This window comes from Tauraco erythrolophus, chromosome 4 (assembly GCF_009769465.1).
Source record: "Tauraco erythrolophus isolate bTauEry1 chromosome 4, bTauEry1.pri, whole genome shotgun sequence".
Taxonomy (NCBI): Eukaryota; Metazoa; Chordata; class Aves; order Musophagiformes; family Musophagidae; genus Tauraco; species Tauraco erythrolophus.
In genome coordinates, this window is record NC_141468.1 from 82,801,342 (window position 1) to 82,826,768 (window position 25,427).

The 25,427-nt window shown below is 39.2% G+C and overlaps 1 protein-coding gene across 1 annotated transcript in view; it reads right to left on the bottom strand.

The window, feature by feature from the left end:
• The window catches only part of PIK3C2G (phosphatidylinositol-4-phosphate 3-kinase catalytic subunit type 2 gamma), a 212,448-nt gene that overhangs the window by 39,006 nt on the left and 148,015 nt on the right, over window positions 1-25,427 (bottom strand). The window contains 4 exon segments of the mRNA XM_086610772.1: window positions 4,050-4,171; window positions 4,737-4,929; window positions 14,408-14,517; window positions 19,126-19,282. Of these exon segments, the coding sequence (XP_086466898.1) occupies window positions 4,050-4,171; window positions 4,737-4,929; window positions 14,408-14,517; window positions 19,126-19,282 (582 nt within the window).

The window sequence follows — 25,427 nt, forward strand, 5'->3', positions numbered from 1 at the left end:
CTGCTCCATGATCTTGCCAGGCACAGAGGTGAGACTGACTGGCCTGTAGTTCCCTGGGTCTTCCTTTTCCCTTGTTAAAAATAAGGGCTATGTTTCCCCTTTTCCAGCCGGTGGGAACTTCACCACCCTGCCACGACTTCTGAAATATGATGGATAGTAGGTTAGTAACTTCATCTGCTGGTTCCCTCAGGACCCGCGGATGCACCGCATCAGGTCCTATGAACTTGTGCACCTTCAGGTTCCTTAGACGGTCTCAAATTTGATGTTCTCCTATAGAGGGGAGTTCTTCATTCTCCCAGTCCCTGCCTTTGCCTTATGCTTATGACCTCTGACCTACGTGATATAGAAAGGTAGAAGTTTTGATCTGGTTGTATTTCATGTTACACCACCACTGTAAATAGTTAACCATGTCTTGTTCACAAACTTCTTTTTTTTGGTACAATTTCGTTTATCCACTAGATTGTAAGAGATATCTGAAGGCTTCAGGCAAATGACTAAAGAGCCATCTAGCAGTGCAATACACTGAAAAGAGACCCTTGACCAGTCTTTTGAAAGGCAGCTGGTCAGATCCTATTTTGAATAGGTTTACCCAATTCCACAGCTCGGTGATAAGATGTCATCAGCTTTTCAAAGGCCAGCCAAATAACAGGACATGGAGCACTGGATTCCATCTCCAGAGAGGAATACTGGCCAGCTTTGCAAGCCACCCATCTGTAAAGATGGCAAACAGCAGCCTCACCTCGTGAAAATAAAATGGCTGAAGTTGATTAACCCACAGTTTTTGTTACCAAGAGATTCGATGTAATTAGATTTTGAACTGTAATTAGACCTGTTGGGTTGGGCTCTTTGAAGCTTGTTTTGTAACAGAAGGGCTTTTATGAAGAGAATACTGATTAACAAGATATTGTAATTCTTTTTAGGAGCAGGCAAATCTTTGCTCATTTTTTTGTAATGCTTCTGAGGAAGAACTCAGCACTGGTATAACTTAGTCTGCAACTAAACCAGAGAGGGGTCAGGATGATAGCAGCATATTGTATGTACGTATGACCTTTGGATTATTTTTGCCTATAGCACAGAGAGAGCAGAGCTCCGTTAGGCTCTGTAGGAATGAATAGTAAGAAGAGGTTCCTGCCCCACGAAATTACAGTGGCATGACACCAACGAGGCGGGCGAAGAGCTACGACCCAGGATCATGACATATATGAGCTGCACAGATAAAAATGACCCAGGTCATTTGGCACACATAGTTAGCTTGAGTGTTCTGGGTTCCTCTGGGGCACAAAAAGGACTTCTTTCATGAGATGGTAGAGAGGATCTGTTTAGAAGCAGCTTAAAACTCATTAGACTGTGTAACACAAAGAGAGGACTCTGGCTGTAAAATGTAGGCATTTTACATGCATCCTAAAGATGCATCCTAAGCATAGCGGTCAAACAGAGGATAGAGAAACTCCTGATTGATAGCACCAATAGTTCTGCTGCAGTGAAGGACAATATGAACCTTGTGATGGTACTGAACACTTGTTTAAAAGGCCTTTGTGCTTTTGCTGAATCGCGCCTATGGCTGAAACTGACTTTGCACTTGTGAACACATTTGTGTTAGAAAGGGTTAACTTCCCAAGCTGATTTTGAGCTTTGTATCGACCTTAAGTAGACTGGAAAAATATAAACTTGTGTCACACGCAGACATCCTGCATAGCAGATTCCATTTCCTACTTATTAGCTTGAAGAACGTTCTGTATAATTGCGTCACCTACATGCTTTGGTGGGTGAAAAGATTTTTGGCCTTTTAAAAAACAGTAATTAAATGATTAGTACTCTGTCCAAAATCAAATAAGACGGAAGGTGCTAGAGTGCAAGGGCTTGCTTGGGGCAGCTGTGCTTTGACTTATAACCATGGGCTGAATGTTACTTGTCAATAGCAAAATTCCAGATGCTGAGAACTCTGAGCTTTCGCCATTAGTTTCTTCTGATATATTAGTATTAGTATATTAGTATATTAGTATATTAGTATTTAGCACTTGTGTGAAGCAGACTTATATTACATTATTTCTTCCTAACGACACATGAAAATATACGATTTCACGAATCAATACAAAGCAATAACCAAATTCTTTCTATTAGCAGTTCCAATTATTCTAGTAATATTAGACATTTTACTTTTAAATCATACATTTCAAACTGAATTTGTGGTTACATTATGGAACAAGGCTTTTTCCTTCCTTTGAAGCATCCAGAGTTGGAGCTTTGTACACAGACAGACTAATGGTCTGATATGGTATGGCAGTTTCAGTGATAACTTCCTATAAAGAAATAATTAGGTTTTTATTATTAGAATAAAATCTGGAACACATGAAAAGCCTCAAACTGATCAACTTCTGTTAGAAAACAAACCAAACTTTAGCATTAAAGAACATACATATAAAGAAACATCATAAAATGAATTACTTTAATACAGTCTCGGGAAAGATCATACTGTGACAGGTTACTGCTGGACTGAATTACGACAACAAAGCCCTGGAGCTCTTAGGCACAGCCTCAGTATATGCAGATTAACCCTCTGTGAGTTGTGCAACTCTCTTTTGCAGTGAAAATGTTGTGAGGGATTTTATGAAGGTAGATTTATCTGGAAAATGGCTAATACTATTTTTGAAATTCACTGCAGGGTTTCTGAGTCTATGCGTTTCTAAAGAGAAATATGTTTTCCTTCAAAGGGCTCTGCTCACCACAGGAAAAAAAAATCATAAATAGGTACTTACTATATACTTTATTTTACACCTAATAGTTAGTGTGCAGATATCTCCAAATCAAAACTGTGATTCAAGGACTTTCAGTGTTTAGTAAAATTCTGATTCTCACTCATTGCTGCAAACCAGTTCATGTGAGCCAGTCATAATGAGTCAAGCTGGAGTAAATTAAAACCTCCTCAAGTAAGAGATTCTCTAGAATTAGCTAACCTAAAGCCATTTAATAGAATGCCTTTCATAAGCTTGGGGGAATATCAAACCTGAACCTGAAATTCATGGATTTTCTTTCTTAACTCAAAACCATGTTGTCTGCGGCCATTTACTTCAGGTGAAACCTCAAAGACCTTTCAGTTTTTCAAGCATATCACTTGAATCTCAGCTTGGTTCAAGTAAACTGCTTGTCTTTTTGGCCAGCTTTATGTTTTATTGTAGATTGAGCTTGAGGAGAGGATTGTACCACGTAAGTCAGCGTGACTGTTAAAGAGAGGAGCACTTTGTTCTCGGTGGCGTATGCAGTGTAATGTATATGGTGTTTGTAGAACACATAACTCCACTTGTGTTACCAAAGGCATGGACAATCATTACATAAGGCAAAGCTGTTTTACAGAGGACAGAAATAAACCATAGGGCTCACTGTCCGTCCCAGGAACCTTTGAAGAAATTACATTCAGAATATGAAAAGCAGGAATAGATATGCACATGGATAAACAGTAATATTCAGAATTATTGCAATTAATAACAGCATATTTTTCAAGAGATATTAAACTGAATTATGTGAGCATAAAGTATTGGGTTTGGGGGCCAAGGTGGCACATAAGATTATTGCATATTTCTTAACTGGGGAGTATGTGCAACTTTTTGTAAAAAGGTTGATCACACCAGCCAGTGTCAGAGACTGACTTGTTTCTGTTCTGACCCAGTGTGAACATGCCTGCATTGTTTTCATAGACGGATTTTGCTGTGAGTTTTGACCAGTATCTTGCAGAAATAAAAACCATTAAAGGCCCTATCATGCTTTTAATGAAGTCAACCACTTACCTTTGATTTCAGGAATAGCTGTGTCAGGCCCAAGCTGTTCCCCCCTTCTCCTCCCATTAAAAAAGGAACAATAAAATATATTCAAGTTAGACTGTCGCTGTGGTCTATGATTGGGTTTCTTCTGAAGCTGAATAGAAGACTTGATAGAACACATCACATTGCCTTTGTGTTTCTAAAAATTCGTCTGCTGTACATTTTCTCGCATTTTTATCTGTGCACAGAGAGAACCATTAACAGCAAATAACATTTGCTAATATGCTGCCTTACTCTGGGAGGTCATGTGATGGAAATTGCTTCTGGAGATGGCTGTGAAGTTTTGAGAACTGGTCGAATGATTTTTCCACAAAAGTGACCACACTGCAGGTTTGCACCACCTGGACTAGATATAGCTGTAGTGGGGAAAAGGGAGAGGCAGAAAAGAGAAATGATCAGAGAAGCACATTAAAAAAAAATGTACGAGAGAAAATATAGGGTGATTTTAACAAAGAAAACCTTTGTTTAATGTAGTGCCAAGTGCCCGAGAATTCAGTTTGTAATTTATAGTCTTTGCTGCACAAAAAGAGAAACCTGCCTGGGTAGCACACAACTCAAACACTGAAAGATCACTGCAGTGCATGAAAACTAATAATGCACCATTAAAGCACCATATAACAGCCTCCGATTTCTATTAGGCTTCCTAATTTTGTGCCATGCTTTCCTTCTGGATGCTTTAATTAGCTCTTGATTTATTTTTCACTATAGGGCATGAACTGTCTTAATGGCTCCCTGCTAATAGCTGTCTGCCTGGTGTTCTTTCTCTCCAGCTCATTGCTTATGGCACTGCTGTTCATCCTGTGATCCTTTTCATGTGGCACAAGCACGTCTTCTAGAAAGGAGGAGGGAGAGTATATAAGCTCACAGAAGAGTCGTTAAAGATCAAGGCAAATGAGGGCAAGAAATGAACATAATACATACACAGTCAGACTTTCTGTTGAACCCCAAAATGGTGGCTCTTGAGATTGACTTCTCTGTGTCCAGCATTGTCCATTCTTGGGGAACAGTCTCTGGACTTGGAGGCTTTGCAGAACCTGTCACTGACATCTGTACAAGTGCGTGGATCAAGTTATTGAGTTTAACAGGAAAGCACTCCAAACTTTCCTTTATTTTCCTGAAGAAAAAACAAACAGAAGAGGTGCTACTTAGGCATCTGTTTTGTTTTCAATTCTTGATCCTTGGCTTCATGGATAAAAGAACCAAAAATACCTCAAATTCTAAAACCTACCTCACAGGAACGTGTACCCACATACATACCAGTCACGGCTATCTGGAGCAATACAGCACATCCAGCCCCTGAGCTCTACTGCTTTTAGGAGTGGTCGTGCCATAACCTGTCTCACGACCTACCTTGAGGTAGTTAGTCTTCATGAGCTAGACACCATCAGCCTTCTTCTGGACAACAGAGAGGGACAGAACATTTCCATGTGTGTTTCGAGGAGTTCCAGGGCTGAACAACATGTGCTCACTTTGACAGGTAGAAGACAGTGCCCTAGCACTGTGTTTTTGATTACACTAACCTCACACGCACTTACACGTGTTTGCACAAGGCTTTTGCATTCAATTTGTGATTAGCAGTGCATGAGTTGCTAAATCCTCTCCCCAGTTCTTAGCAGCTCTATCCCTGTGGAGCTGCTGAAGATGAAAAAAAAAACAGAAGAAGAAATTTTCTTCCCATGTCCCCCATCTCATCTCTGTGCAAGAGGAGCCAGAATACACTTCTAATTTCCTGGAGTTTTAAGATCCTTCATCAGAAAAGACACAAAAGATAAAAAATAACTAGATATACATGTAGATATGTACCACAAATGTGTTTTAACATCAAAGTGAACTCGACTTGAGAAATAACACTGCAGGATAATCACTGGTCTTTGAAGAGTACTCATTAGAAAACACTTGCCCTCTTGAATTCAATTGCTGGTTAAGATCTATTTAACTTGCGATGCTAATGTGGTTTTTTTTTTGTATTTCCCTGTTTATTCCTACAGCTCTCTGAAGATATTCTGCATAGGTTCTGATGTTATAGAACAACAGCCCATTAGTTTCAGGCCACGGCAGCAAACCTCTACCAAATTGTCAGGTGGGTTTTTTTTTTTTTTTTTTTTTTTTTTTTTTTCTTTTTTTTTTTTTTTTTTTTTTTTTTTTTTTTTTTTTTTTTCTTTTTTTTTTCTTTTTTTTTTTTTCTTCCAGTTTTGGACTATATATAACTAGCTTACAAGGGCTGACAATACCCTTAACCATTTTCATTATCCCCTGTTCAAAGCTGAGCAAATGCTTCACCTGTCATTTTAAATTAAATTCTTATTCATGGGTTTCAGTGAGTGGGCTGGATTGCATACTGCAATCAATTGAAATCAACTCCATTCATTGCATTAGCCTAATTTTCATGATCTCAGATGCTCTGGCTAAAGTCTGTAGCTTCACAGATGCAACCATACCCAAAGAACATTCTACCTGCAGATAGCTCCCCAGTTCACCTCCCAAAATTGGGATTTCATTCAAAATACTGTGTGAATTTATCATACACCAGTTAGGCATACTAAACTGAGGAGAGAAGATGTATATGTTTTTCTTAATGTAATACAAGAAAGGGTATCTCTGAATTGATTCAGTTAATTATCTTAATTATTAATTACATTCTCCCGAAACAGATACATACAGACTATTTAATCAATGACACAAATTAACACTTAAATGGAAAACAAGAAAACAAATCTCATTTAAAAATTAGTACAAATCAATTCAGTGCTGATTAATTAGCTTGCAACTGTGGTGAACTTTCCTTTTTAACTCCTATGTATTTAATTTAATGCGTAGTTTAAACTCTTCCTAAATCACTGAGACATGATTTAGGTTATAGAATTTGTAACTTGGTCATATTACAGCAAAGCAGTCAGGGAATTTGCAGTATTACTGTAAGAGGCATGTTAACTTTGCAGTTAAATACAGTGCATTTTAATTTACGTATGTGCTATGTTTATGTGTGGGGTTTTGGTAGTAGGGAAGGAGCTGCAATGGAGAGACAACTGAGATCTGAGAGAAATGGCCATGCAGACACCAATGACAGTGAAGATGGAGCAGGAGGAGGTGTGCTGGGGATGGAGTGCGAGGAGGTATGCTGGGGCTGAGACTCCCCTGCAGCCCGTGGTGAGATGTCAGCGGTCCCCCTGCTGCCCGTGGAGATTAACGGTGGAGCAGAGACCCACCCGCAGCCCGTGGGAGAAGACTACACACTGGAGCAGAGATGCCTGTGACTAAAGGAGTTCATAGAAGACTGTCTGCATGGGAAAGGACTCTATGCTGCTGGAGATTGGTGATGGAGCTGAGATGCATCTGCAGTCTGTGGGAAGGGACTCCACACAGAGCAGGTGGCTGCGCCCTAAAAGTCATAAGTCTAAGGGAAATGCCACGCTGGAGCAACCTGATGGGTAAGGATTGCATCCTGTGGGAAGGGCTCATATTGGAGAAGTTCATGGAGAGTTGTCTCCAGTGGAAAGGGCCCCACGTTGGAGAAGGGGAAAAGTGTAAGGAGTCCTCTCTCTTTAAGAAAGTAGGAGCAGAAACAGTGTGTGGTGAACTGACATGCAACCCCCTCATTCCCCTTCCCCCTGTTCTGCTGGGGGAGGAAGTAGAGCCAGGAAGAAGGGAGGGTGAAGGGGAGGTGGTTTTAAGATCTGGCTTTGTTTCTCATTATCCTCTCTGAAGAAACTGATAACCAATTAAATTCTGTCCCCAAGCCGAGCCTGTTTTGCTTGAGGCTATGGTTGGAGGGTCATCCCCCTCTGTTCTTATCTCAACCCTCATGCCTTTTGTAACATTTTTTTTCTCATCTCCACCCCATGTGGAGGAGTAAGTGAGTGGCCACATGGTAACTTAGCTGCTGGTTGGGCTAAACCACGACAGTATAATGCAGACCTCAGCTTATAAACTAGTATTAATTCAGACATCATCACTACGTAGAACAGCTGATCTTAGAATTCCACTATTCTTTCCATGGGTCCATTAAGCTTCTAAAAGGCTTTTAACACTCAGAGGCTTTTAACACTCAGATTGCTAATCAACTACTTTAAACCTAAAGGAGGCTTTTGTTGTCATTGTTGCAGATTTTCTCTGCGAGTTAAAATAAAATAAGACAGAAGTATGTGCTGTTTTCCTCCCTTCTCAATATTCTATTTTCCTGTAGGCAGTCCTCCCTGTTAGAATAGAAAATATTAAGCAATATTTATATCAGTTATCAAGATGACACAAAGAAAGAAAGAATTGAAAACATCTCTTAGCTCTTCTGTGACATTCTCACAGCAAGTAGAACAACTCTGGTTATGGTTGTCTGCACTTTCTTCAAAGGAAACTGGTTTAAGAAAACTCTCTTTCCCACAGTCTCCCGAAAGCTGTCTCCTAACTGTCCATGAGCAGTGGGGTACATCAAACCACACGTATTTTATCTTTTCTAATTTTGTAGTTAATTTTTGGCATGGATTAGTCACTGACCCAGTTCAACGCATTGTGGCAATCTGATTCCCCTTTCTGCTAGCATTTTAAAAGTGCATCCTAGGATCAGTGGTGAAACTTTCTCCTTGAACTCTTTGAGATCCCCATACACCTTCTTTCTCTACAGCCACATTAAGTTAGCTGTAGGTGAGAAGTTGGTATGGTCATGGGTATTCTTTGCTGAGATCCCCTGGCTACCTAGACCGAATGGTCCCATCTTTGCCTGTGCCTAAAGCTAGCTCTGCCTTCACAAAGATGACAAAAAGTTTCTTAGTTATGTCAGAGCTCTAGTAGCCCAAGCTGCTTAGAGAATTAGTGTCTAATGGCTTATAGATGGGAAAACTGAAGTGACCTAATATGGATGGCATCAAAGCATAGGTAATCAGAAGAAAACAGGAAAGCGTCATTAACTAGAGTAACATTAATTGCGAATCACAATATTGCTAACAAACGGTTTTCAGGCAGAAAAATGATTTTTTTTCCACATGACAATATTCTTTTACCACCCAGATTGGTGTCTGACCTACTTCTCAGAAAGGAGAGTTAAATATTGGGATTATTGAAAAGTAATGATTTTCAGCTTTCCACCTGCTGAACTGACTTGATTTCAGAGTTGGCTCACAGTCTTTCTACAGAACCGTCAAATTACGGTAACAGGTGAACGTGCACAGACTGGCTGGCTGCTTGTGTCAACAGAGATAGATGAAAAGATTGGCTAACATTTCCGAGAGTGACTAGTGATAGTTGGTGCCTTGATTTTTAGGAAGTAAACATTTCTTATGGGACAGGTAGTCCTGAGAGCTGGTGCTTAGATCTTTTTTGGACACATCAGCCTTTCTCCACAGCCTTTTAAGAGTACATACATATACATATATACCAAGACTAGTCAGTAATAGATATTCACTCCAACTCAGAATAGTTTTCTTTATCATTCTTGATAGCATCCTGCTTCTTATTTCCATCTAGGCCTGAAATAATTTAGAGTATAATGAGAAAAATTTGTTTCCATGGGATTCTCAGATGTTGACAAACATGGTGTTTCATTTATACCCAACTTTTCCATCCATGAATTTACCAGGTTCCATTTTAAAACAATTAGGTAGTATGCCCCCAACAGTTCTTAACAGAGTTTTCCAGAATATTACTGCTTTCAGGGACAGACCTTTTCTATTTTCAGCAACATTTATTCATGGACAGTTGATATTCTTTTTGTGTACAGTAGTGATAACCCTTCAGTTTAATATCTTATTTCCCACTGTGGTATTACATGGGCAATACTCATACTTTCTTTACCCCTTATTTTGCTAGACTTCAAAATCCAGGTTTACTTCAGACTAACTCTGACCTATAGGCTGATCACGTACTCTCCTAATGTGCATCTTCCAGTCTAGTTTCCTACTAATCCTCCTATGCACTTGTCCCAGGACAAGGGACATTCTTCTCCCCTGAACTGGTGGCATGTGGGGTTCATACAACAGTACAAATGCCTCAGACAACATAAATTCAAGGAGGAAGTCTGGTCCTGCTCCTCTGAGGCACATATACCACGATCTTACAACTGCTTGAATACTGCTGAGAGAAGTTTAGTACTGTAGTTTTGTCTATGCTCTCTCAGAAGTCACCAGCTTTCACTGGTGTTTCAGCTTTTTGGGAGATTTCTTGCTGCAATATCTGCAGCCACCTGAGAAGCAGGGATCCATGATCAGTTTGAGATTAGAGTCATGTTTTGAAAGGAGTTACTCTTTTGGAATTGTCCAGTTTTGCAGCTGCTGGCATTTGTGGTTTGGAGTGGATAGGCTTGACCTGGGCAATGACAGATATCTAACAAATGATTCTGTTAATGGGTAGGTAAGATGGCAGCTGACCCGAGCAGCAGCCCCTGAAGATATGCACCGTGCTTTGCTGGTAATTGTCAGCTCCACCGTGCATTCTTATTCATGGGCTTCTATGAGTGGGTTAGACTGCATTCTGCAATCAATCGAAATCAACTCTATTCATTGCATTAGGCTAACTTAATCCCTTAAAAATCATTTCAAATATACATCCCTTTACAGGCACATAAAATGTCAGGCAGCATGTGACATCATGCTGACATTCGAAGACATCTGCAGAAAACAAAGAGGAAATTTATATCCAGAGGTAAGATGGGTTTCCAGTTTCTGGTAAAACTCTGTTGTCAGGCGAAGAGGAAAGGAGGGAAGGGAAAGGATCACATTGAGTTTCAAGGATCAAACTGAGTTCAGGGCAGATGCTGGAGAGACAACAATGTTTCATTTGGCACTAGGTGCACAGAAGTGACCAGCAAACACAGAACTCTTGTTTAACTCTCAATTGGTGCATTGTTTATCCACGATCTGAGGGTGTGACCTTCCAGAAGGCTGTAAGCTGTGAGGCTTAACACTGCCGCTCATCAGCTCATAACAGTGAACTGACCCAACGTCAGAAGAACACAGCTCACAAATGAGACCACAGCTTGCTGAACATGTCTTAAATCAAGCAGGAGAGCAAAAGAATTTGGGAAAACATAGAAGGTTTTATGATCCTGGAAGGGGTCAGTATGTTACAGTCCAAACTCCAGTAGCATCTGCTGGCTAAAAAGGTGACAGCAAAGAACAAATTACATTCTTTTGCCAGGAATATTTGCGACATCGTTCCTCATTTCATGTTGTTTTTAAAAACAGTAGAGGCAACGTCAGTATTATTGTTCAAACCAAACTCATGCAATTGCTAAAAGCAACCTATTTCTACACAAATACAGAGAAATGTTCTCCTATTTGGACTAACAGAAGATTGGAGTTTTCAGCAGATACATTATATGATCGAATCTGAAAGATTACAATAACTACCTTGTACTTAGAACAAGAAATAACTTTCTGTTGGCAGTGTTTAACATTCCAACATCCACACTCCTTCTCTAGAAAAAAAACTTTTTAAAAACAGTAAAGGGCTTTTGGAAGTAATTACGGAGAAAAAAGAGCTACAAACTGTGAAGGATTTGAGAGCTGCTGGAAGTTATGCGAATAATCAGAACTTTCAATTTCCTCGGCTTTCTAAGGACAGCTTGAAAACAAGACACAGGAATAAGCTACAGAGTGACCAGGAGAAGCGTGTAACTGGATTCTTTCTCACCTGGACATTTGTATAACAAGGAGGTAGGGAAGACTTTTTCTGAAGAACAATAATAAAGATGATGCAGGGAATGCAAAGCTCACAAAAATCTCAATATATTAGCATCCCTGGGGGCAGGTTGGAAAATGCTTATATAGAGGGGTAAGTTCTGCATGGATCCGGGTATCAGGCCATCCCAAAGTCTTTATTTTGAAAAGTGCTTGTTTTGAGAAGTTAAAATACTACTAGTCATGAAGCCTGATGTTCTGCCTATATTTAAACATGCAGAAATGTTAGTTAATACATGTGTTGAATTAACATAAATTATATTCAAACATGAATAGAAATTAGAATAAAGCAAAAAAAAAAAAAAGAGCTCCAAGAGAAATGAGATCCATGGAAATTCATAACCTAATGACAAGAGGCTTTCTTCTTACAAATAAGCATATATAATACAAACATGCCTGAAGAGTATTAAAGAACAAAATATGCACCCTAGCAACATCTGACTCTTCTACATGATGTTATGATCTCTAAGGACAATTTCAAATCTACACTCGAGCATTTCAAAGGAAATTGAAACAATAGCTCTGGAGTTCACTAAAAACATTTTAGCAGAAAATGAGGTTTCAACTCAGAACAGAGCCCACAGCTCTGCACAGATCTGCACATGGATGCTGGTTTTGTTGGTAAGCAGGACTTGAGTGGCGTTTACACTCTGAAGGCCTTCATTTTCTCAACACCAACCCTAACAAGAAGTCTAATGTGAAGACAGACATGCTGGCCTCTGAGACCTACCTACCTATACCCTCTCCAGAGTGAACAGGCTTTCCTATACCCAACACAAACCTCTACCAGGCAAAAAAGCACACCAACTCTTCTTACTTCCAATACAGTGTTGAGTCATATCTCCTTCCTAACGTCAGCTGTTATTGCACACCCTTTGGCTGAGAAAGATTGCAGGTGAATTCTCACTCTGAAGTCCCTCACTTCCTTCACCCTAACCCTCAAAACGCCACAACCATTTTGTCCAGCTCAACAAAAGAGTGTGGAGCTACAGCTCTGTCCTGAACCCAGCCCACATCCTTCATTTTCTGGCTAAGCAGGACTGCAGTGATGTTAACCGTAACCATAACCTTAGTCCTACCCAACTGAAAAGCATACAGATCCTTTCCACCTCCAGAAGAGCACTGGGCACTATCCTGAGCTTTGCATGACACTAACTCAATTTTCACTCTGAAGACTCACATTTCCCTATTTGTTATGTATATCCTGGCCTTTTTTTCCACTAATTAAATGAATTGGGTTTTTTACCCATGAGACAGACACAACCACCCAAACTATTTGACAGAATCAAGACTTTTATAATTTAATTAGAAACTGCACGTTTCCTATTTGAAGTGGAAATATAAGTCTGTAATGTGGGAATACGTGAAATTTTAAAGGAAAGGATAAGGTAGGAGTTGGCAGTAAATGTGAAGCTGTAATTAAATTTGAAAATAAAACAATCTTGCGGAGGGGCAAGAGTGAAAGCATATGAAAAAGCAAGTGTTAAAGGAGAAGGAACTTGGTGCTCTGCTGTGTGTAAAGTAATAGAACAATAGTTTTGTTTGAGAAGTTCCTCTCTTCTCGTCAAAGAAGTGACGTCCTTAAACCCTCTAGGTCTCTGTTCCAGCCTTCTCCAAACCTGCCTCCTCAGTTTCTGATTCTAACATACGCAAAGGAGACATATAAACAATTCAAATTGTCCAGAATCTTCATCTGAGCCTCTGTAACAATAACTGGCTCAGCTGCTCCAGTTCAAGCTTTCCTCTCATTTTTCATTGCAATGTGCCCTCTGGCTGTGCAGAAGGGTAGGGTCATTGCTCCTGCTCAAGGCAGTTTGCAGAGAACTGCAGAGAACTCATGCCTTACGGGATGGGATTGTCCTTTAGGGCTCTAAATTTGAAACGAGCCCTTCACTCAGAGGCCAGTGCTGTGAACTGGACGCATGCCCTGCACTGCACCAGAGGAGGAGGCCAGAGCAGTCCGGCTTGCCTTGCATGTGTACGTGGTGCGCAGGGTGCGGGAGTTCACAGGCTGTCCTTGGGAAATAACGGTGCTGCGCAGGGCAGGCTCGGACAGGCAGATTTTTTTTCTCATAGTGTGCTTAGAATGGGAAAATGAGTTTCCAAATCCAGACAGTCTCCATTAGCTCCATCTAGAGCATCATCACATCAACAGCTGGAATTATATGTAACTCAAGAGGCCTGGCCTGAAAGATCAGGACTGAGGGCTTCAAATTGATTTTATACACGTCATCTGCAGCTCCTCATCAATAATCCCCCGTTATTATCACAAACAAGTGAAAGGTTTCATTATCCTAACACAAATCAAGCTTTAAACATACCTATATTCACGTACAGTGCTTTCCTCTGATAGATCTGCGAAGTGCTTAAAAGGAAGAATCAGTACCAATTTGGAAACGGAGAGTGGCTAACAGAGGGAAAGTAACTTGCCTGAGGCAACATAGAAGGTCGAAAGAAGAACAGAAAAGGGAATAAAATGCAGGAATTCCAAGACTTGGCTCAGTCCACTAACAAGTAGAACCTTTTTATGCAGTCCAAATCCCATTGCATGTAGCTGCTGCATTTAAAAGTGGAGAGGAACTCTTACTAGATATAAGCCAGGATGGTTTCACCATGAAAGCTGAAGAAGTCTCTAGGCGCTGAATTAAGTGACTTGTTACAAGTGTACCATAAATGCACAACTCTTTCTTCCAGAAATTTGAGGAGATTGGTTATAACATGCATAAGGAATGAACTTTTTTAAAGTAAACACGTGAAGACCAATTATCCTTTTGTGTAATTTCACTGATTACAACCTCTTAACAAGAAAACTGATTTTTTTTTCTTGGTGTGTGTTTTTTTTGTTTTGTTTTTTTTTTTTTTTAAATTTTGACAGCTTTACTTTATGCCTGAAGGAGAAAAAGTTTCTGGATTATATTCTGGTTTTACCTTGTAAAGTAGCTTGTAGCCTGGAGGTTTGAGTCTTGAGGACGGAGGTTATCATACACATACTTCAGATCCTGAATGCTGTTTAACTCCGGCAATCCTGCATGCAGCATCTGAAAGGAGAGAATATCATTAGTCCACTGTTCTATTGAAAAGAAATTTAAATGAAATAGGGCTAACTGAGAAAATAAAGGTTTTACATAGAAAGGTCTTCTTGTAAAACAAAGTTTTACTGAGCTGAATAGTGATTCTGATGCTGCATCAATGCCTGGAATACTAAAGTGAATATATTGCATTGTAAACCTTCACACTGAGGTACCAGAAAGAGGCATGGGTCAAAATCACCGATTCAATTTATTTATTTTCTCTTCAGATGTTGTAATCTCAATGTGTGCATTACTAAGCTTCCTTCATAGCCTTCTAATGGTGTTAGAGGGAAGGTGACCAAATTCAGCCACCTGAACAATAGGAACCACATTTCTGTTATGCTCACAGTGTTGTCTTAGTCCTAATTCAACTTAGTGCAACATCATCTTTTCATTTGTAACTACTGATTCCACCGTCTCTGCTCTGGACTCTTCTTGTCAAGGGGTCGTAGGTTCACTCCCTTTACAGCCAGTGGAGGAGAAAGGTTCCTTCAGACATCGATTCATAGCAGAAGCCCTGACTTGGGCACTGAGAACTGCCCTCTGGAGAGGGTATCATTCTCCATCAATGAAGGATGGAGCTAGTTAGCTGGCCAAGTTACATTCAACAGACAAATAATGAAAATATTCCCCTTGCCAAGTAACAACACGAGTAGGGTAGACAACTGAGTGCGTCCAATTGCCCATACAGCTCTCTCCAGGCATTTTAAAATGTCAACAACAAAAATAATTTTGACTCACGTCAAAACCTACTGCTTTTTCTCAGCAATCACAGCAAGTTGAGAGCAACACTTTGTGTGTAATGGAGGAAAAAAATCACTCCTTCACATTCACTCCTTCACTCCTCCAAATGTACCTGAATTTGCAGTCAGTGCTGTGCGTTCTTCATTGATATTTATGTCTAGCTTGGACAGAAAGACCCACTGAGTTTTGCAGATAAAAGCAAAAAAGAAAAGAAGCACTGCTTTAATTTTAAGGTTTGGTTGAGAGATGAATAGAGTAAGGGGAAAAGAGATGGAAGGGTATTTTCTTTATTCCTTCAAACCTCAATATTTTAAAGTCAAGTTTCAATATTTTGTATATTTTCTTTTCAGCATTATGAGGAAAATCTTGCTTCATATCTGACCCAAACTATACCACCACTGGACAGTTAGAGTGCTGTCTCACACAGTTCTAGCTAGCAAGGAGCAGAGAGGCAGAAAGCTCAATGAGGTGAATTTAAGTGAGCTGAGAGCAGGGACAATAACAACACTCAGCACTTAAGGACACACAATGCTATTTATCTGTATGCCTTCACCCCATTTATGAAAGATGATGACAACTCCTGTCCTCTTTAAAAAAAAAGAAAAAAAGAGAGAGTTGTTGCTTAGGCAAATTAAGCTTCTTGCCCTGCATTAGAAAAGGGAACAATGACAGATATGAACATACTCTGAATGATCTGTACTGAAAACCAGTATTTTTTTAGGTTCTCTGCAATGCAGAAAACCACTTGCTGAAGCAGAAAAAAAAATTCTTTAGCTGGACAGTACCTACACAGTGCTTTGCTGGCTGCAAGGAGGTCCTAGAGGCTTATGCTGCTGCATCCCCCGTGCTCCATATAGCATATTTTTTGTGTTTCCAGTCCCCTGATGGAGAACACTACAGATAGTGATACCAGATGCTAATTAGACAAGACATGTTCAGAAAACAACTACAGGTAGCCTAGGGCAACTCAAATGACACTAGATACCCAAGTTTAAGTGCTTGCACTGCTCCCATCACTTGGCCACACACCCGCCTTGACCTATGACATTGGGTTATACCAGGCCTTCTGACCCACTGTGTGGAGCTGCCCATATTCACCTTGGGCCTGGATTCAGAGCCGGTGTGTGACACTCATCCCACCATCCCATGAAAACTGAATAGTCCTGGCATGTACTTTCCATGCATTAGATCTCCAAAGCGGGAATTTTTCCCGATCCTCTACTCCCAAATGGTGTTTTTCAGTTATAGAAGGGTGAAATTACTTTTCCAGGTACACAGGATGCTTGAGTCTTAGATCTGCTCTGTCTAGGTACTGTCTCCTGGTTTACACTGTTAGCTTGACTATTTCTTGTCACAACAGAGGCAAGTGGATCAATTACTTGCTGTCTAGTGTCACCTCTAAGCATCTTTTAATAATTTTCTATCTGAAAAATCTTTATAATAGTAATAGATTTTGCATTTTTTCAAACGAGTCGAAAGCTGTTTGTGTCCTGCAATCATTCTCTTTATAATAGTTCACATCAATTCTTTAATGAGAGCAAAGCTGATGAACTACAGGGATTTACGCAGCTGAACTCTGCCCACAGACTCTTGGGTCTCTCACAGATGTTTCTGCTTTTGAAAGTGATGGAAACTTCATGGATTATTTCTTACTCCCAGTAGCAAATGTCAGAACAGTTCTAGAAACACGCTGCTCACTACCAAGAAAATGCATTAAGTCCCAAACTGGGCCAAAAAACCCAAATTGTTGTTCGTAATTACAGTTTGCTAGACTAGACTAACAGTTATTGATAATCCAGAGAGCAGTTTGCTACTCCTGTGCTTTTTGGAAATTGCCTTATTGTTTGGATTTTTTAACCCTGGTTTATAAATAGCAACTCAGAAAACAGAATGTGGGAGGGGAAGGAAAGATTAATGATGCAGATTTCCAGATATTCAGAGAAATCTTAGACTGTCATTGATACAAACAAGCAGTGGTTAGTTTATCTTGCCCCTTCATGATAACATCTGATAATTTGCATGGAAATGAATACAAAGTGGAATATCTTTACAGCCTATTTAGTCCTCAAGAAATGACACATATAACTAGAACATTTTGATACTTACACTTTCTGATCAATGCCCCATTTCACATGCAGACCCAGACTCAAACAAGTTGGCAAACTTGTCTTGTTTGTTTAATAACCTTTTGATATGAAGTGCTCGTTGGTGGGGTGTGAGCACACCTCCAGTTATTTTCCAATTATGAAATGCAACACAACTGACTCAACTGCAGCCCACTGACGAATGTTAAAACATATCTACAAGCTGACTTCTAGCTCAGCACTGTTACCTCTCCGTAAAGATCAGCAGAAGCAAAAGGAGATGCAGCATGTCCTGAATATAGACAAACCTGAGCTATATCCAGACAGAGATAGCTAGTTATTTCAGACCTCCTGCTGGGAACATTTTCCTAACACTCTCTCTCTATTATCCCGGAGTAATCTAACATCATTATCTCTGCTGATTGCAGAAAAAGAGACTGCACTGGAGACAAGGAGGTGGGAAGAAGATGTAGCTATATTTGCAGCACGTGGTTTTAGGCAACCTGTTCAGAAATGCACAGATTACAGCTGTGGAGGAGAGAGCATGGGTGCTCCTGAGTTTTCCAGAGGGTATTTAATTTAAGACGGTACATCCTACTACGGTACTCTGCACTGCTTCCAGCCAATACAGTTACAACATAATTGGGTAAAATTGTGCTTTATGACAGGAAGGCAGCTTACTGCAGCTTGTGCCTACTCAGAAGCAGGGTCAAGAGGTCTGGGGCAATCCTTCCTGATCCATATTGGCAAACCACAAAATGTGCCACTGCATGAGAATCCATGGACAAGACAGAAAAAAGATGAGCAAATTCTTGCCCTTTCTCCCCACCCCCCATTACAGAAGTTAGAGATGATAGAGCAGTGTTTACAGAGCAACATCTTGGCGGTACACCAGCCTCAGCAGGGCTTCTGTTCACGAGGTTGTGTGGATTTTTCATGCGCAGACCAGTCACGTAGATTTTGCACAGGGCCCTGGACGTAAGTTTTAGACTAATATCTTAGCCAAGCAACTTGGCAAATATTAGTTAATTTAATATTCTCATTCTACCCACCAAGGGGGAAAATCATTAACCTTTCACACACAAGTAAACAGAGGCATAAAGCAGTTATGGAATCTGCCACAGTACACGAATCAGTAGGAATACTTAAGGGATAAAAACTCCTAGAGGTTTTAAAATCCTATGCAAAAGATTTTCAAACTCGTGTTAATATGGGTAGTGCTCTTTCCTTCCTGTGTTTGCCATTCTAAGAAGGGAGTGTGGAAATGCACAAAAAAACACTCTAATGACATCATTGTTAGCTGCAGTGCTGCTAGGTACTGTCACATCACTCATTCTGTGAAATATTTAGTTTAGTTTGTCTTGCTGCAGCCATGAATGAGATTGGTAAATGATTGCTTGAAGACCTACAGAAAAACGTGCTGAGTAAAATTCCTGGCAGTGAAACTTGTACCTGACTTCTTTTGCAGTTTTCTGCTATTTGGTAACAAAGAACACATTAGAAAAAGAAAAAAAAACAAAACACCACCACCACACAAACAAACCCACAAACTTTTTTTTTTTTTTTTTTTTCAGAAAAGTACTGAAATTGGACAGGTTCTTTGCACAGGAAGTGCCAGCACTAACATTTCCAGCAGAGCAGCTGATACCTCTTCAAATCATAGTGCTACTGGAGGCAGCAGAGAAGAGGTGAAAGGGAAGAGGACACCAGAGGAAACTGATTTTTTGTTTCATCTCAGACTTCTTACCATCTCCAGCAAGTTCAAGAGCAACTGGCTGTGTTTCCTGACTATATTATAAGCTCGACAGCAAAGCTCCACAAACTCTTGAAAACGCTGTGGGTTTTTTCCACCTTCTGTGATGAAATACTCCATCTCTGAGGTGAAGATGAAGGGAGCTCGATCCCTTGAAAAGAGAAGAATTATGTGAGAAATTTCACCCAAAATAGCAAATCATGCAGGACAATTAATATTTGTGACTCATTTTTCACTTTGTTTCTCCAGTATTACCTTCCTCATTATTTCATCTCTCTGTTCCTCGATGTGGACAGCTCTGTAGCTCTGCCTGGTGTCACTGACTAATTGGGGCAGAGACAGGTCTCACAGCAAGAGCTTCCTAGTGAGAAAGCCAACAACTGAACAAGGTTGGAACTAATGTGTTTTCTTCTGGCTCTCCTTTGCTTTACTTTTTAAACTCTCATTGCTTTAATTTCTTGACTCCAGCCTGAAAATGAATCTGGAAACAAGTGCTCTCCTGTTACTGAAATATTTAAAAGTTGTTCTCAAAGAGGATGGGATATAAATATCAACTCCCTACTAGGCAAGAAGTGAATTTAAGAAAAAAACCTACAACTCCACAATACAACAATGAGAAAACTACAAAATGTGATGCTATCATTAAATATACATCATTCTGAAAGGATGTTTCTGACCCCAGTTACAACAGAATAAACTTAAATACATTGTCTTGTTTTCTGTACAGTTACTCTGTATTCATCCTAGAATAAATGAGGTGCAGGATCTGACACCATGTCTTCCCTTTTTTTCTTATCACTACCATAGTTTGTGGCTATGGCATGCTCTTGCAGAAGAAAACAGATTAGCCAGGCTTCTGCTAACAATCCTATCATTTGATAGTTTCAAGAAAGGCCTGATATACTGCATCCCTGCACAGACAAAACCACTGCAGTGATTTACTCATCTCAACTGTGTATACAGAGGCACGTAAACAGATTAGAGGGCTATAGTCCAAGGAAATATACACAGTGCGTTAACCCTTAATTCAAAACAAACTTGAGTAAACTAAATATTCTTGGGAAGCCTGAATGCAGAAACAAATTTGAGGATCTATGTTTCTTGCTAAAACCTCCAAGACAGTCTGTGTCTATACCCACTCCGCTTGCTGATTCATCCATAAATGAGACAGAGAAGCTTTCCTAGGAGTTTTCCTCATTCTCCTACAAAAATACCTGCCTTGTATTATCATGGAAAGTGAAGCAAGTTGCCATGAAATTCTAGGCTGCAGCTGGAATGTCACAAGAAATGTTCAGATGGCCTTCCCTTTCTTATATCTGGAAATTCTTTCCAGTTTACATGCAAGCTAACTTTGAAAGCAAACTTTTTATGGGTGTTGTTCACCTCACAGCAGTCTCAGCCATTAAAGTGTTCTGTTTCTTTTTTTTTTAATATATTATTCAATTTCAGCTAGGTAGTACTAGGAATGATGCAGGCCCACAACAGTAATTCTTATTCTTTCATTCCACGTTTTTCTGTATTATGCAAGATGTGAGTTCACAGCATGACAGTTATGTTGCAGCACGACTGCTACATACTTATTGTGTAGTTTTGTGTTGTAGCTAGCAGAGGACTAGAAACCTGTGTCTATTACTGCAAGACCAAAATTTTCCCAGAACTTTTTCCATTCATTTATCTTTTAGCTTCTCTTTTGTTTAGCAGTGGTATTTAAAATAGACATTAATTATTAAATAAATTGATGTAACTAGAGTCACAGAAGTCTATTTGTTGAAGCCAATAAGAAAGAGAGAGAGAAATGTTAACTTTTTCACTTATCTGTGGACAAAAGTCCAATCTAAATCCTGATTTGAAAGCATTTTAGCATCTTGAGAATGTTTACAAATCAAATCTGTTTCTTTTTGGCATTTACATTTTGGGCTAAAATATTGCAAGTCAAAACTACTGCTGCAAAGGTCTCATATGATGTATTACGTTCAAAATTTGTATTTGATTTCTGATGTCCAACTGCATCAAGAAATATGATTACACTAGGAAAACAGAGCCCGTTTTGAGCTAGTTCAAGTCTCCCACATTAAGCTACTTGAACCGAAAACAGACACTGCAATCAGAAATCACTTTCCTGGAAGAAATATGGTGTTTAACATTGTTGGGTTGGGCTGTTGGCCAACTTCCACATCATGCAATGACTGCAACGTTAGTCAATTCTCTTTTTGTTGTTGCTAAAGGATCAATTTGAAAATATAACTGATATTTATTATTTATGGGTTAATTTTACTTGAAAGATGATTTTAAGCAGTTTTACAAAGTTCTTAAATTTCCCAGTATCATTAAAGGCTGTCTTCCAAGGGGGTAGGCCTGTCCTCCCTTGTTAACTTGCAAAATATGATACAGAAATTTGCTTTCCCTGTTTTTGCTCAAGGTCTTGAAATATCAGAGCCTCTCCCACAAGGTAACCCCTGGAATCAGTCAGATGCTGAAGCTCGATTCCTGCATATGTCTAAATAAGCTGGCTGCTCACAAAGGGAACACTTTGCATTTGAAATGAAAAAAACACATAAAGCCAACTAAGTATAGGAGACAAGATCCACTAGAAGGAACAACATAGTCATTTCTCATGTTAATATTAAAAAGCAGAGTTTCAGTGGGAGGAGATGCTTACTCACTGAAGAGTATATAAAGGATTCTGAAAAAAATAATCGAGAGGGCTGAATGTCTGCATATAGATGCAAAATGTCCCTTGCTACTTTCACAAACTCCTTTGGAATATAAAAACATAGAAGGGCATAGTTTAAAAATTACTCCAGCAAAATTATAAACAGCCAAGTCAAGTCACTGTCCATCATGCATGGGAAAATCTACATCAGCAAACAAGAGGCTGGTTTAGCCTACACAAGAAAAAATGCAATGCATGCCATGGTGTTGCACGAGCATTCTAATTTATCACACACACGTGCAAATGAACCTCACCCCAGTGCACGGCCTGTATTTCTATATTTAAACCAGTACATTTCTAACTGATGGCCTTTTTTGTGGTACATAGCTAAGATCATATTACATGACGGCATTTATTCAGGAGAGACGCAATGCATCCAAAGGCGTGGTAACAATAACATGAAAGATATCAGTCATTTGGATGTAAATCTATGACATAGCTCGCTCACATGGTGTTATCTAGAAGATATATGCATGAACTACTTCCTACCCCAAAACATACCCTCCAGATTGCACCTAAGCCCTGTAATACTTCACATTCATAAGATGTTCAAAGATCATTGACTGTGTTACAGGCAGTGGGACAAGAGTCCCTTGGCCTAAAGTGTGTATCTATCACAACTTGCCACTTGCATCAAATTAATGAAACGACTGGCATCAGTTTAACAAAACTGGCATGATGAAGAATCTTCAAGTAAAAGCCTTTTATCATATATCTGTAGGGGACCAAAAGCTTTTTTTTTTCTTTATGGTATGCTAAAGAAATGCAGAATTGATGCATTCTTGAACAATCTCTACTAGATAATGGTAATGATGGGTATCATCATTTCTAGGAAAAAATCCTCATTGAGAGAACTGGTGTGGCTTGAAATAGACCAAAGATATACAGCTAATAAACCTCCCAAAATCGTTAAAGTTATGCTATCACAGGTCATTCACTCCTTTTTTTTCCTTTTTTTTTTTTTTTTTTTCACCTCCACTGAAGCCCTAGATGAGATTAATAAGCCCTTTGGTTTTATAATAGAAATCAGTCAAAAAGGTAATACCCCCACTTATGACAGAATCTGATTGCAGTCCTGGACCTTAAAGGCTTATACTTTGCTATGGCTGTGACAAAAGATTTTATCACGTTATTCAGTGAGAAGCAAGGCTAGTTTCATGGTGGTTTTATTCTTTTTTGTCTTGTGTACTGCTTTTAGAGACTTAAGATTTTCATGGGAATGAGTTTTGCAGTTCCTCTGGAGATTAAGAATGTTTGGATGATACATTATGAGGGGGAGGAAAGAAAGGAAACCTCAAGCAATTGAAGAGATCATCATGCAAAAACAAACTTGGTCTGGGGTGATGGGAACATTTACTGGGACTTCATTGTAGGCTAGAAATATGTTGCATTGCTAGAAGACCATAAAATTATCAGGATTTATTATGAAACACTAGATGTAAACAGATTAACAAAGCTTGTAAGGTCAACAATGATATTATTTTTTCCTACCACGAATCTCACGGTACAGAATGTTTAAGAAGGATACATGGACTTCCTTTTATATTAAGTAGCAAAAGCATATGAGATAATCAACATCAAATGACCTTTGCTCTGATTCAACCTAACTTCATAGTACTGTAGTTAGGAGAAGAGCATGTTAAGCACAGTAATACAGTGAGACCAAACCAGATGTCGTCCAAGTTGTCAGATGGACATCGGAGACAGTGTGTGAGAAACCATACAGAACTGTTTGCAATTTACAAACCAGCTCCTCGGCAGCATACGCCCCCATCTATTTCCTGACTGCTTCAAAATCATTTCGACTGAGTCAGGAGTGACTGATGGTAAGCAGCACGGCTGTGTGGAGTTCAGATGCATCCAGTAAAATAAGAAAAGCTTTTAGGGAGTTTTTGAATGCTGTCCTTTACTCTGCAGCAAAAGCCAAAAGCTTATTGAAGAACACACACAAAATAAATGAATATGAGTGCTTATTTCTCTAAGCCAAGTGAAAATATCTAGTCACAATAATCATATATATTAGCAGAGAGAAAAAAATACACAAGCAAGTGTATTCCTTTTATGTATTAAAGAATGAAACAGTGAAAAACTGCACAATACAATTCATCTCAAGCAAGCACATAAGAGTCATTAAAAAAATACATCTGGAAAGGGGACCGCAAGAGATGCTCCATTTTTCTGCTTTTCAGGACAAGATCAACCATAAACATGCTTCTGAGATACTAATTAAGCCTATTCTCAAAGATTTTTAGTGACAGAGTTCTTCTCCAAACTTCCTATCAAATTTCTGTTCCAATATCTCCCATCACAGAGTTTTTTTCCTTAATGCCTAATCTAACCTTGCTGCATTTTCATCCTATTAATTCTCGTTCTTTCCTAAGGGAACATGAAGATCCTGTCTTCTTTACAGCAGCCTCTAATGTATTTGCAGACTGTTATTTTGTCTTTCCTCAATCTTCTGTAGACAATTATTTCAACCTTTTCTCGTAAGTCTTGTTTTCCAGATGTCTGATAATTTTAATTGCTCTTCTCTGTACTCCTTGTAATTTCTCTGGACTCCTTACCCACATCTCTTTAGAAGTAAAATTTTCAAATGTTCCAGCTGAAGTTTTACCAGAGTCATGTGAAGCAAAAGGATTACTTTATACTTTATGCTTTTCAATTCAGTATTCTCTCATCAACTCATATTCAACTTGTCTGTAGTATAACTCTCAGATCCCTTTCTGAAAAACTACCTATCACTGCTAATCTCAACTTTCATCACAGTCAAAATTTCTTACAATATACCTCTACTAAAAAAGTGAACAAACATGTTCTCTATCCCATCATACTGGCTACTAATGAAAATATTGAAGGATATCAGTCTCATCACAAACCTTATGGCGTGCCATTTGATGTATCTTCCATCTCAATACTAAAACACAAGCAGGTACTTCTCACGAATGTTTGTTAAAGCAGTTCTGCACTATAATGGTTTTATCCAGGCAGTGCCTTCTTAACTTACAATAATGTTACCTGTGAAAGTTACAGGACCTCTACTAAAGCTACATTAACTTATGTCAAGTTATATGATACCTATTCTTCCTCCTTTACTTCACAAAATGATCCTTTCCTGGAAAAAATAACCACTCAAGAAAGGTGAATGCTCCAGCAGAACTCTGCAGTGCTTATTACTCTTCTGATCACCGTTATAGGAGATGACAGTCTCTTCAGTAAACATAGAATCTAAATGGTGTAAATATATTTTAAGTGACCTCATAACAGAGCAGTAGTTCTGAGCCTTGAGTGAAATATAAGCACTTTACTTGCTGGACTTGACAGCAGTTTTCTCATTCACTTCAATGGTAGTTGATACAACTTGCATTTTCACTGGCTTATATTGCAAATCTGAGTTCAGATTTGTTTAGAAAACTTTTCTGTTTCTTTTAGTGTAGAAATCTTACTAACTGTCCCACAGATACCTGTCTGCTCCTGAAAAGTGTAAACAGTTACTTGCTGAGACTTTATTCCTCAAATCACCCAGATCTGATGTATATCCATCCATTTCTAAATAAAATGACAGTCTAAATTTAAATTTCCAAAT